This window comes from Calliopsis andreniformis, chromosome 10 (genome assembly GCF_051401765.1).
Source record: "Calliopsis andreniformis isolate RMS-2024a chromosome 10, iyCalAndr_principal, whole genome shotgun sequence".
Lineage (NCBI taxonomy): Eukaryota > Metazoa > Arthropoda > Insecta > Hymenoptera > Andrenidae > Calliopsis > Calliopsis andreniformis.
Genome location: NC_135071.1, coordinates 20,903,079 through 20,917,072, shown reverse-complemented (window position 1 = coordinate 20,917,072; position 13,994 = coordinate 20,903,079). Strand labels below are relative to the sequence as shown.

General features: G+C 43.9%; 1 protein-coding gene across 2 annotated transcripts in view; it reads left to right on the top strand.

Annotated features, from left to right (window-relative positions):
* Positions 1-628: 628 nt before the first annotated feature.
* Positions 629-13,994, top strand: part of LOC143184791 (uncharacterized) — a 29,457-nt gene continuing 16,091 nt past the window's right edge. Inside the window, exons 1-8 of one of the 2 annotated variants that reach the window (XM_076387258.1) lie at positions 629-832; positions 1,383-1,495; positions 1,578-1,635; positions 7,870-7,927; positions 8,030-8,111; positions 8,888-8,973; positions 9,544-9,685; positions 10,187-10,377. In XM_076387258.1, coding sequence (XP_076243373.1) covers positions 769-832; positions 1,383-1,495; positions 1,578-1,635; positions 7,870-7,927; positions 8,030-8,111; positions 8,888-8,973; positions 9,544-9,685; positions 10,187-10,377 — 794 coding nt within the window. In that variant the 5' untranslated portion in view covers positions 629-768. Of the gene's footprint in view, positions 833-1,382; positions 1,496-1,577; positions 1,636-7,866; positions 7,928-8,029; positions 8,112-8,887; positions 8,974-9,543; positions 9,686-10,186; positions 10,378-13,994 lie in introns of both variants that reach the window. The other variant, XM_076387257.1, reaches the window with a different exon arrangement.

Sequence of the window (13,994 nt, the reverse complement as noted above, 5' to 3'; positions counted from 1 at the left end):
TTTCGAATGTCAGTCGCGAACAGCAATACGTCGGAGGATGCAAGGAGCCAAGATGATCGAAGCGAGCGAGGAGTTGCGAGCGTTGAAAGCTTTGATCAATAAACTAGGAGTTGAGTGGTTCTAGACGTGGTGGACCGTTGAAGGAAAAGGATATCGCGACGAGGATGTAAGGGGGCCCATGGTTGGGGCCCCGGACGAGGGTTTCCTTTAGATACACCTCGTACCACGGCACCGAGAAACAGAAATAGACATGAAACAATCTACACAGTTACCCTTCGGATCTTTCGATTTTCCAGCAAACTGTGACGATATCGATGTTCCCTCCTAGGCTGTTCTTAGCCGTAAACCAGTTTACGCAACAGACCGAACTACCACTGAGAAATTATTAGTGAAGTTTGAAATTCCCGGGCTACTCGTTCACCAATCACGATCGATCGATCGGAAACTGTGTCACGAGTAGTCAGGACCGTTCGAAATCTGAAGTCGAAGGAAAAACAAGAGCGGTATGTGTTTGTGCGTTTAAAGAAACGAAGGTATTGTCGCGGAGTGAAAAGTAGGTCACGCGCGAGGTCGATAGTGCCATCGAACGCAAAGATGCGAGAGGATACGAGAAGAATGGCACGCGGTAACGACGTTAATGTCGGCGAATCATTTTTTCGGTGATGATGATGGGGTTGAAATAGTGCGCGTCGCGTCGCGTCGTGTCAACGCTCTCACTCTCCACTTGTAATCGAGTAGACCAACGTCTACCATCGAAGGCCAGCTAAAATGGTCGATCTAGGAGGATATATTATCATACTAATCAATCACAATGACAAGATCAAGTTGTACGGTGAGTATTTCTTCTATACCTAATCAAATGAAATTAATTGGCTGCTCGACATGGTGTAGAGTGAAACAATACCTATCATTTTCAGTAAACGAACGATCCGTAAGCAAATTGACAGCGCTAAAATAGAAAATAGAGAAATAATTTTGCGTAGCTATTTTATTTCATAATTCCAATAATATATAATACGCCCATCGATCAATTCCGTCAAGCAAATATGTTTGAAATAGAAAGCACGACTAGACGTGAGTTGCGAAGGGAGGAATTCTGTATAATTGTCGTTCTTAACAGTGACTAAAAGTGTAATTATATTTCTAGTGCTTTCTTGCTCCTTTTCTTCCTGTATATTTCATTTTTAATGACAAATGGTATATCTGGGAATGTCTGAGATTGCGTGATATAAAATATCAGTGGTTTTCTTTTCCTCGAAAACTTAAATGCTTTCCTTTCCTATTAATTATGCATTAGTACAGTTAGGGATCTCCCTGAAAAGTTTACAGTGACTTCGCAACGCGCACTTATTAAGTTTGAAATCGTTTGAATGATGGCGCAGGTTCACCGGCCGACAACGCCGATACATTGGACGTGGCCGATGAAATTCTACAAGTCAATGGTAGTACGTTGGAAAATGCCAGTCAGTCGGAGGTCATTCAGTACATGTACCAGGTACATGACAGTTAACAATCAATCAATTTATCCGTTAATCCAGACTATTTTTAGTTGTTAATTCTATTACTCTTTTTCTTAGTGCATCGAGTCAAGGACGATATGTTTGCGGGTACGGAGAAGAAGCGGAAATCGAATGGGTGAGTGTTTTCCACGAATCTCTTCCCACACGTATATCGATGAATGAGAATTACGGGATCTGTGACAGATTCGGGCTCAATAGAATTTCAATTTCTTTAATAGTGTCGTCTATTCACTCGCGTCATTTCTATTTCATTGTGTACCAATGAAATTGTCGCGTTCACAACTAGAAAGCCTAGAGGGTGCAATCAAGATTCCTCTGCATCTGAGCATCAGGTTTCGTCTACATGTGATGTAATCATATAAAAGTGTCCATCTGAATTAGCTAAACTAGAGGAATTTGATGATGCGAGCAGGTTGAATCGTCGGCACATTCCGTGTTCCCTCGTGCGATTCCGATGTTCGCCAGGGAAACGGCCAGGTCTGTGATGACGGTGATGGTAGGGCTAGAGGGGAACAGAGGAGAGGGTCAGGTAAATGGTCGAGGGAAGGGGACTCTGGAGAACTCGGCGAGAGGTCCGTGGTACGCACGGGTACCAAGAACGAATCTAACCTTCGAATGTATTCGCGCTGTCACGCTGAAACCTCGGCCAGTACGGAATCGTCCATACGTGCCAGCGGTTCCGCGGTGCATCGGTACCTGCCGCGAATCGGTGGAGGGATTCTTTGGATTCGGAAACTTGGACAGAAGGTATCACGGTGGTTACTCCGTTCGCGCGTGTGCTTCGGTGCTTGAGTGTAGTGCGTTCTTCTAGGACGATCGTAATTGGTGTCGTCCAGAGTGTATCCTGCCCTGTGCGAGTGCGTGCGAGTGCGTGCGAGTGCGTGCGAGTGTCTGTTGTGCTTCTATATCCGTTTGTCCGGCTTGTCGACTTCCCTTACCGGTTGAGAAAAGCGATCCAGATGGCAGGTTGGTGTTACGTGGACGAGCGTTCCACGACTCTGAGGATGCGCAAGCGTCGAGACTCGCAATCGTTCCTCGATTTCTGACCGATTACCGTTAATCATCGATCGGCCTGCTTGGATCCTCGTCGATACGGAAGGTGATCACTTTTTCTCATTTTCTCCTCTCGGTCTGTATCCTCCGTACCTTGTCCTTCGTAGGAGGCGTTACTTTTTAGGCTCCTGTTTCGTCGCCCGCGTAATCGAATGTATTTACTTTCGTTAGTGTTTGTCATGTGTAGGTATATGGGCCTTATCCCCCTCTCTTTCGATTATTTTGCGCGGTACACAGTAATGACGACGTTTCATTCAGGAAAATAGAGGAAAGAATTGATCGTCACGGTTGCAGTTTCTAGGTTAGAGAGATGGCAGATTGTCAGCTGTGATTACATATCTGAACTGTATTTCCGCTTGCTCTATTGCGCTTTAAGGAAGCAAGTAAAGCGTTGATTCCAATTCTTCCGCGTTCGTTACCTCTATTTACTACATTTCATCGAATGGCTGCTATTGTGCATTTCATAGTTTCACGATGCACTTCGAATGCAATTCCCAGCATTATCAACCTTAATGTGCGCGTAACGCGTTCATAATTGCCACAGTCGACAGACATTATCGCGCAATTAGGTTTACGACTTTTTCAATCTCCCGATAATTTACCTTTCTAAGGGACAACCTTTAACGGTCGAAGAGTTTTGCAAAGGTTCAAAAAATGCGAGCTATTAGAGAGTAATGGCGATGGGGGAGGGGGTCGAAGAAGAGGAGGAATGATGATGGCCCATAAAAGTGGTGTTAATTGAAGTTTGAAAATCGCTGGCTATCAGTTTTCGTGATTCAGGTTCGAGCGGACGTTCCACGTGGAAAATAGGGAAGAGAGTTGCATGCATCGCAAGTACAGTGCAATTACTGGATATGCCGTTGTGAGCGGTCGAAAGAGGAGGAAGTAGGAAAAAAGAGAAGAGCACACGCGCAAGCGTATCGCACGTACATGGTGGCGAATGTATGTCTAGGTGTCTGATACGGGGCGTGAAAACGAAGGGTGAAAGGGAGGGAAAAAATAGATTGTTGGAAAATATTTATACTTGGTGCGCATCGGTTATCGGGTCAACCCGTAAATGCTACGAATTTTGCTCGGTATTTTTAGAAGGTGGGACATTGACGATTCTTCTCGGCTGGCCTTTCCTTCCCTTTTCCTTTCCTTTTCCTTTCCTTTTCCTTTGTTTTACTACTGTATATGTAGGTATATTAAAATGGTTGAAACGATCATTAAATTGGTGATGCGTTTCGACTAAAAGTCGTGCTTCACATTTCCAACTGATTTTTCGAAGAGAATGAAATCGTTTAAACGATGACCGCGTCAATTGAGTCGGCTGAATGGATGCAGATGAACGCGACGTGGATTGGTCGTCGAGTAGACAACGGACTGATGTCCGTCTCGTCGATTCAGCTTCCTTTCAAAGTCCTATTCGATTGCAAGACGACCCCACGAATGCTCTAGATTACGCGACGCGCGAAGCAATTTAGATGACGCGTTTTCTGCTGCTAATGGCTCGATCTTATCGCGGCTCAATCGAATTTGCTCCCGTAGCGAGTGGAAAGTGGTCGAGACTAATCGAATTTACTTTCACGAGGAGGAGCTAGCGAGTGAAGCTCATCGCGTTCCGCGCTGATAAAGACGAAACTATTTCAGAAATTTCACGAAACTCATCATCCTTCCCACAGAATCCTGATTTTCGATATCTCATCAATTTGCATTTTTTCAAAACGATGCGACGATAAGTTCTCTTCGTAGGTCTCTATGTATTTTCTCATTTCCACGGGTACTCATTCAGGAATTTTCCCGAAAATTTGCTCATATCAAATCGTGTTTTGAGTGGTGAAACTAGCTTGTGGAATCGTCCTCTACAACTTGAAATTCCATTAGACCTAGTGTTCATTCGTGGAAACACGAGGAATTATGCAAAACCTCTTTAGACTCTGCAAGAACCTAGTCAGTCTACACATTATCGATGATGTAATTCGTGGCTCACCCAAGATCGCCTTCGTGACCCATGTTGAGATTAATGAGATTAATCTATGAGGCTATTACAGATGCATTGTCAGTTTATTTTATTTTGTACGGTCAAAAACGCGCGGAAGCAACTTTTTCCGAAGAAAGATTCTCTGATATTTTTATTATTTTTCCCCATCGTAAAACGTCTTCATCTCTGGCTTTCTTCTGCGCTGTTAAAACTCCACCATTGGTTCCTGTCCAACAGTTAATTTCTCAACAGCTTTGATCCCAGTATAAAATGGAAAAGCTGCGTGTTGTTATCCTCGATGGCAGTGTTCCGACTTCCCTGCAACTAAAGGGCGTGAAACCATCGGATGTCCCGCGAGTACAAAGAGTCAGCCACACAATAACTGACTTCCACGATTCGGTTGTGTAGCATGCACACGTACGGTGCACCAATGGGCGACTGTACAGTTAGAAAACTGGTTTTCGCCTGGCCGCGCGTCAAGCAATACGCGAACCTCGACTATGATCGAACCTTCCCGCCATACATACATACATATGTGCGCATAGTGTACCGTACGTACAGTTCAGCATCCGTGCGCTCATGCGTCGAATGTGACCAGCTTCGCCGGTCACATTCGCAACAAGAAATGTCCTAAAGCGTAATCTACTGATTTCCATGCGATTCCCTGTAGCGATAGCTTACTAAAATATTTGCGCCACTGGGAGATAGGAGCGCTAGAAGAGCTAGGAGAATTGGGGGTAGTGGAAACACGTGGTTGCGATGGAAATTATTATTTAAATCAGTGGCTTTCAACGGTAGAGTCTCTCGCTCACCTACTTCTCCTTTCATCCGTTCGTTTCATCCACTAAATAATACAGCACGTCGTGCATAGTGACTAATTAGTGTTTCATGCGTTTCACCTATTCTTCGGAATAGATAAGCTCTACTCATTTCCATGGTATCGAGCGTTGAAATATTTTCTGGAATCCGTTGCAAGCGCAGGCGAGATGATCAATTTTTTTCAACGAATCGTTTTAACCCGCACGGTGAAACGCGAACGCCAGCGTGAAAAAAGTGTGGCGTTATAAGAGAGCGTAATAAAAAATTTGGTAAATCTGGGTCAGTCTTCGTGTCACGCTTTCCAGCTTGACAAAGCTCGAGCGAGGGAAATTTACGTAGCTCGGTGGAAAGCAGACGAGCGCGAAATACCGCGCGAATCCCGCGCGAAATCGCGCGAGAAAAGCCGCAATGCCGAGAGGAGGCACGGCTGTCGCTGGTTGTTGTTGCAATCGCGTCGAAGAAAAATCGCCCTCGCGATTCCAAAGAACACGATTGCACGGATGTCTGTACCGAGATTTACTTCCAGTAGTAAATATCACGTAAAACTGCGTGCAGTCGCCTAGTCAGGGCCGAACGTGCCGTTGATTCGCGATTCGACGAATTCGAGATGAGCCCTGCCGTAACGATCATCGCTTATTGTTACATTAGACAGAGGAAGTATATGAATGCTGTCTAAAAGCGCGTACTGACTTGCCATCATTGCTTTACAGCGGTGCATCAGCGGTGTATGAGGGTCGCCCTTGAAAAATATCTTCGTCGAGAATAGGAGGCGTACTTTCTCTGGATCGGCCAGGAAGATATTTGAACGTATTCTGGCCCGGTGCCAAAACACAGGCATACACGGGAAATAAATTCGTCTGCTCTGTCTGTATTATTGCAAATTTCTTCTCATTGCGGCGAATAAACTAACTTCGGGACATGACGACTCATATGCAATGAACTGGTGAATTTGCATGTTAATGGGGGTTTCACCTAACAATCTCTCTATACGCGATGTTCACGCGAGAATCGCTTTACATATTTTCTCCATTCGAATTCCATCATTTTTTTGAAACGAACGTATAATTGATTTTTAATCGAGCAGCGATTAATTCGTACGAGCGCGTGGATAATATAGACGTGTGTTTACACGAGTATTTTGCAGATAATTTGCAATTTGCAATTTACGCTGCTGCCTTGTACAGAGTTTAATATTGAATTCTATTATCCGACAACTCGCTAGCGAATCGTCCCCGATAGAAAAATAATGAAAATTCCGCTGACTACCGACCGTTTCCGGGTCAGTGGTTGTTACCGTGAAACTCGAGTGTCTTTTACGCGATACAATTTCTGTGAGTGCAAGGTGCATCAAGGAAGATCGCGTTTCTTTCTCTCATTGTCAGATACTTTTTGTCAACTTCAAGGGTTGTACTTTTTCATTGACTGCGCCTTTAATAAAGAAACAATTCGACAAACCAGTTAATTAAACCGAAAAAATTGTAAATAGTGTTCGATTCTCATAGCATTCTCATTTTTTGCTACACACTTTTTACTAAAATTCAATTTTCGTAAGAGGTAATATTTTCAATTTGAATAAGATGGTGGCATGGATGTTGCAAGGTGCGTTGAACTACTCGGTCATTTTTCTCGGGGTTAGTACGCGGTTCCAAATATAAACTCCTTGGTTCGCTCGTGTCGTCTCATCCGTTTTCGACGCATCCCCGAGGCGAGTTTATTTCCTATAGTCTGGCGACACGTGCGCGTCGTTGTGTCCTCTCTCGAAAACTTTCCTCAAAGGCCGAAAATTTCACTCGCGTTTGTTCGTCCCAAACGATCACCGCCGGCGAATCTTGACGCGAAAAACTCAACGGCTCTCAAAAGTTTGGTTATTTACCGTGACTGTGTTACAATTAGTACGTTGCGTCGCGTTGCTTGCGTTTAAAAAGAAACTTTGACACGGTCGTATCCTCGAGATGAGTGCACTTGCAAGAAGAGAGCAGAAGAACGCGAGAAAATATGCTTTCACCCTTCGTTGTTAGATGTAGCCCAGTTTTCCTGCGAGAATATCCACGAAAATGTCGAAATTCTTCCGTAAGATGATCCTCTGTGGTGTGTGCTCTCGCTTAGGACTCGATGGACAGACCTTCATCGAAGATGAGTTCATCGACGATGATCAGTCAAAGTTTATCGAGTTTCCGGCGAGTGACGAGCAGTCCGAGGATTTGACCACCTATTTCGATTTGTCTTCCATTAAGTTTATAGACGACGAAGAGAGTGACGAAGATATCATTTACGCTAAAAATGGTACGGTTTTGGCGGTTTACGAGAGTTTAATGAAAAGGGGAGTAACTAGATAAGAAGAGAAGATAAAGTAATCGCAACAGTTTTTAAATAGAAGTATCTTATTGCTTTGGATAAGGAAAAATGCTTGATAAATTTGAGCAAAAGATTCTCTAGTATCTTTCGAATTGATCTAATAATAGGTATAAATGTTAATTCACTCGTGGCTTATTCGTGTGAAATTCTCGACAGCAGAGCTGGAAGGCTTCAACGCTGGTCGAGTGCGAGAGGCTTGGGTCATCGCGGTCGAAAGGTATTTATACAGTTCAAACGTTTCGCCCATCTCCTGTAGTTTTCAAGCGTGAAAGCTTCCTTGAACCATGTTCTAACGCTAGGAAACATTTATCGGTTGCAGACCCGCAAAAGAAAGACTGCAGAAACTGGCGTCCCATTGGCGAATTCAGCCCCGTGACATTCAAGCGATTTTACACCAGCAGGTAAGTACCTTTAATGACCGATTATGCTGCTGCCTTTTTAGTTCGGACATTTCGATTGAATTACAGTATTACTTTAGAATACACAAATCGTTGAAAAGTACGGAAAGCGACAAATAGCACGGGGCAAAGTAGCAGTGTGAAAGTGTAATCGAGTGGTCCGAGAGACGCGTTAATCGTGCAGGATAAATGGCCAAACAACGTTTCTGCTCGATCACACGATCGACTCGATCGAACAATCGGATTCAACTCGTTCTCGATAAACGGACGAGACAATGACGAGATAAACTGCAATGGCGCGTCTCCATTGTATTCAAACAATTAGTTCTCCATTCCGTCGGCGTTTGCGCCTGGATTCTCTATCGAACATTCTAATCAGAAGCGTGTCCGTGTACGAGCCGAAGTCTCCGCGAGACTCGACCACCGAGAACGAGTTGAGAGAACGAGTTGAGAGAGCAGTGGGGAATCGGTGATTACGTGCTTATGAAATGTGGAATGCAAAGTAAATGAACAGAGTGAGCGGCTGGCATGATTACGCACGACCTTGGATGAACATTGCTCGTAAGACGCGTCTATTCCACAGGTTGCGCGCGAATATCTTGCCCATCTCCTCTTTTTTTTCTTCCTGCCTCGTGCCCCTATTTTCCGTGGTCGTTTGCCAAGGGAAACGGTGGGAAAAGGGCGGCATCGATTGGTCGGCGTGTATCGGTCGAAGGCCTCTTTGTTTTCGCGACGAAACGTGCGACAGGTGAAACCAGCTGATTGTTTTCTGCCTACAGAATAACGAGTCAGGCGCATCCACGAGTGGGGACAGCACGAGCAAAAATGCAACGGGCAACCAAATTACGGTGACATTCGCCGACAAGTAAGTGTCATTCGTTTTTCACTTGGATTCAATTTTTTTTCCTTTTTCATATTTCGTCGTGATACCCCTTTTTCTTAATGGTGTTCTAATTCGTTGTTATCAGAGTTTGTAATGCTCATGTGACACGAAATGCGAAAGAAACGCGAAAGAAACGCGAAAACTCGCAGGTGAATAAAGAAAGGAAGTACATAGAGCTACAAGCCGGATGGGGAGATGCATCGTGATTGACGTGGATTGATATTCCACTGCGATGCAACCGCGCATGTCGCTTCGTGTTGTTTTTATTCCCAAAGCATTACCGTGTCAGAGGAGTCCATAAATTGACTCTTGATCCCTGATTTGTCGTCCATTAACGAAATATATGATCAAGTTAATGGAAATTGTGCAATGCATAATTTTATGCCGGTTTATCAAAAGAAACTTAATTTATGGTCTATCCCAAACCGTGGCTCACGAACCGCATGTGGGTTTTACATTTTGGAAATGCTACAAAATTTTGTTAGGCAACCGAGTCACCACTGTGTTGCACTGAAGTGTCACACTCTAAAAGAAAAACGATTTTTATTACAGGGAACAGAGCTCGAACGTTTGCAGCGGGAAACTCAGTAACGGCACGATTCCCAAGGATCCGAGGAAGGACACGAAGGAGTCTCGAGAGGGAAAGGACGCGTTGGAGAAACAGCAAAGTTGCCCCGAGGAGACAAATCTTTTGGTTAGTACCAGGGAACTTTTTTCACTTTTTTCACTTTTTTCACTTTTTTCACTTTTTTCACTTTTTTCCTCTCTCCATCGTTTCCTAGAAGAGTGTCATTTCTCCAATGACCTCGGCTGGCGGTAAACGGTGTATGTACGAGATAATGAATAGCGGCAAGCCGTATCGGTGTTTTTAATATCCTTGAAAGCGACTGGTGGCTCATTCGCTTCTATCTTTACACCTTCTAGCTAAAAATGATTGCTCGTTCGTGCAGCTCGTACATATAGTATCCTTCTAATTCATTCCTGCACAATCAGTTACGAACAATATTTGGAGAAGTTCTTCTGACAGTTGTACAAAAAATTACGTTTAACTCGACTTTTCCAGTTTTCCAGGAATTCAATAGTTTTGTATCGATTTTCGCTCGCCAACGCGAATTATAAAGATTTCCTCGAGACGAGGAAAACGATACGTCCGTTCAGTGTTTTATTATTGTAAAAACTGTGACTCATATTGCAGACACCGGAGCAAGGTGGAAGAGTCGGAGAACGACGAGCCAGCAGCCCCTTTCAAAATGGTCAAACGGAAGTTTTGATCGGAGAGCCGGAGGGTGGGCCAAGATCGCCGCGAGGATCCACATCTTCAGCGGTGAATGACGGGAATTTTCTCAACACACCGGATGAACGCGACGATCAGAAGCCAATTTGCAGGTGAATACTCAAATCTATACTATAAATCCATCGTTAAATTTGTTTGCTGTTGGATTAGTATCAGGCCACTGTGTATAGCACAATTTTTATTGGCTTTAGAAGTTACTCATGATAAATGCACATACTGTATTGTTTTGTATTCGAATGTTAGAAACGTAGGAAGATAGTAGGTGTAGATCGCGAGTTCTCGGCAAGTGCACCTACGCTCATGCCGTTTTGATTCACCGGTGCATACAGAATTCTGCAGGTGACTGTTAGATGTCGCGATGAACGACGCGTACTCACTGTGACGGCGTTATAGGGATCTCTGTTACCTAAACAAATCACCCAGGATTCTTTACAATCTTCTATTATTGTTCAACAAATTTTTAGAAGGGTGGAATCGTATTCCTCCAGTCATCATTTTCCTTTCTGTCAATCGGAGTATTGAGTTACATATTGAATTTTAACGAAACGGTCATATTATTGTTTTCGGAGCAGCTTATTGTTTAATTTTCCTATTAAAAAAATGTAGTTTGGTAGGATACTGAAAAGGTTGAAAAATCTCTGGATAGATTTCTTCAACGAGGTTCTATTCTACCGACCTCAAAGCTGACTACACCTCTGCGTAGTCGGTTCGTCGGCATTTCATGCTCGTGACACACCCAACAGCTGGCTGGTGTATAAGTCAATCCGAACCTGAACGATGCGTTTTCCGATCGCTGTAATGCCAGCTTCGCTTGAATAGCGTTTCTACATTTTTACAGTGTTTTACGAATCTTTCCTGTTTCAAGTAGAATACTGTTCCCTGAAAAGACATCTTCCGGACGTTATCTTGCTACGCATGTAGCAAGATTCCTGCCATAGATTGTTCTTTGCATTCATTGGCTATTGACAATTTCTGTTGTCAAGTTGACAGTATCCACTGTACGAGAAAAGAAAGTCTTTGTCGATGATAAGCGTGGTTCGTAACCGAATCAATGATTTGCGGTCTCTGGTGTTCGGTATCCAAGCCACGGGTATCGATTTGCATTCACGAAATCGATATCGAGGTGACGCGACGGTCATCCACGTTCATGCTCACGCGCCGTCTTGATCCTACTCGCATAAGTAACATTTTTTCACGTTCAACTCCCTGCCTGAATTTGCATTCGTCGACTCCTTTGTCTTTAAAAGATTTCGCGCTGTGTCATCAGTATTCCTGGTCCAACACTTACCTCGAAATAGATCCATCTTCTCCTTGGAACTGAAAATCTGCAATTAAATTGCAGGAATTGCATCTGAATAGATAAATCTGCGCGTGGTCCTGCAATTGCTTCATTCCTTCTGCGTATTATGTTTCGAGTCTGCGGATAGGATCATTCCTTATTCGAGCAAGTTGTAGTATTTTCGTAGATAAGAAATTGCTGTAGGAATTTTTGATAAATTGGTTGCATCGATCCCAGTAGCGCATTTATCTACATTAGGTAGATGGTCTAGTCGTTGCAGCCTAGGTCCGGTTCTCGTCGACGGCAGCGTTTCGCGAAGGTGTTCCGTGACACAGCCATGGAATACCGATTGCTCACTCTCCCATGGCGTTTCCTGTTTCGGCCATGTATGTATCCTCTAACATTCCCTCTCTCTTTCTCTTCCCGTCCCTGTCCTTTCTTCCCCTCTCTACGCGTTCAAAATAAAAGGTAAAGTGCATGTAGAGGGAGAAAGGAACGAAGATGAAAATGAGCGCGTAAGAGACAAAGGAGGGGCGAGTGTTGTAACGAGGATGACGGCATCGTCGAATTGACGTGCACGCCCGTCTCTCCTATTGCTCATCGATTCGATGCCTTTTATTTGCCGCGCGGATATTTGCGTTTACCTCGCGAAAACCACGATTAATCCATGTCTTGGCTCCTCGACCTTATTCGATGCTGGATGATTCTCCTGCATTCAACTGTGCACGCAACCGTTGGATGAAGGTGGAAGTTTCATCGCGTTTGAAGATATTGCAAACACGCCCGCATCTCGGAGAGATTGTTTGCAGCTCCGAAATCCTCACGGTTGCTTGCTGTTGAATATTTCCCTGTATCAGATTCGATCGGATTGTTCGCGTCAATGTTTACGTGAAGAAAATCAGAAGGCTCGATAATCTTTGTATTGCGCGCATCGTTGAAAACTGGATCGTCGACGTTCGCGCTTGCTGAACGTCGTTCAAAGGCATCTCTGGTAGATTGACATTGACACCATTATCACGACACGCGGAGAGAATGATTGCGAAAGAGGATTAGACGTACTGGTATACATATACATAATTAGCTGGTCGAGCTTTGCCAAACTCGTCACGTTCGATTGTCGATCTTCTCAGTGAGGTCCCCGCAGTCGTAGTCTCGCTAGAAACGGTTGAATTTCAAGTCGGTGGAAAAGCGAAAAGTCTTCGGAGTTGTATGAAACAACCCACACCGATATGTGTGAGCACTCGTGCTCGAGATGTGTACATTAAGTGCTCTTACGAGCCACAGAAAGTGGTTCGACCCGTTAAAGCGGCGCTTTCGTTCCGCGCTCTTCGGCTCAGAATAACTCGAAAATTCTGAAATCTAATCAAGTACTCTCTTTTGTACGTTCGTGTTTCTTCCCCCAACGTTATTTACGCTTGTCATTTAGTAGGACCTCTCCTTCTTTGATCGTCGCTTCTCTTTCAATTAGGAGATAATCTGTTCTCTCCTGTCCCTCGCATTTTCTTCATTTGCTCGTAGATTGCCGATTCAAGGCTAAAATTGCACATTGATTGAAGAAAAAATGGAATTATGCTTTCGTGGATAGTCGATCGGAGCTCTATTAATGTCGTTCCATCGATAGTATATGTATATTAATAGACTGCTTGACAAAGGATGCAACAATTAATGGGATATGTCGCAAAATAAAACTATGTAAGTACTTGCGTTGCGACATGAAAGGATGTTTTATTGTCGGAGGAAATTAAATGGAGATTGAAGATTAGACTCATGCTTTCGTGATTTTGAAAATTTGAAAATTTGAAATTTGAAATTTGAAATTTGAAATTTGAAATTTTGAAATTTGAAATTTTGAAATTTTGAAATTTTGAAAGTTTGAAAGTTTGAAATACGAAAATGATGCGAAACTTTTCCTCAAAAGTGGGCCATGTTCAATCATCGTGGTATGGAATGCAGCGTGAAACTGGCTTTACGAGAACAGGTCGTAGCGCTCCTTTGGATTAGTTGGACCTCCCTAGGTAGGGTGAATTGGTTGAATTCACCCGACTGTGTACACACCTGCGTTTCCTGTCGACCGAATCGCAGGGGCACGCACCTGACCACCGGAAGCCTGCCGTCCCCCACACCAGCTTAAGGTCTCATCCTCATCTAACGGGGAAAGTGAAATAGGACTTCCTAGATTGTAGGACGAATCGGAATTGTGCACAACGGAGTTGAGTCGTCCTGTAAATAATAGAAACACAAGGATATGTAATTTTCAGACCGATTTGACTACTTACTGTATCTTAAAGTTGGAGAAAAAATGTCAGTGATGTCCTGGTTCGGATCTACTTAAGAAGAGTGCGTTGTCGATGACCTCGTTCCTCTTTCGCAGATTACATAGGTGTTTTTCCTCGCAGAGATCAATCTAAGAAGGTTACGATCTCCTTTTCC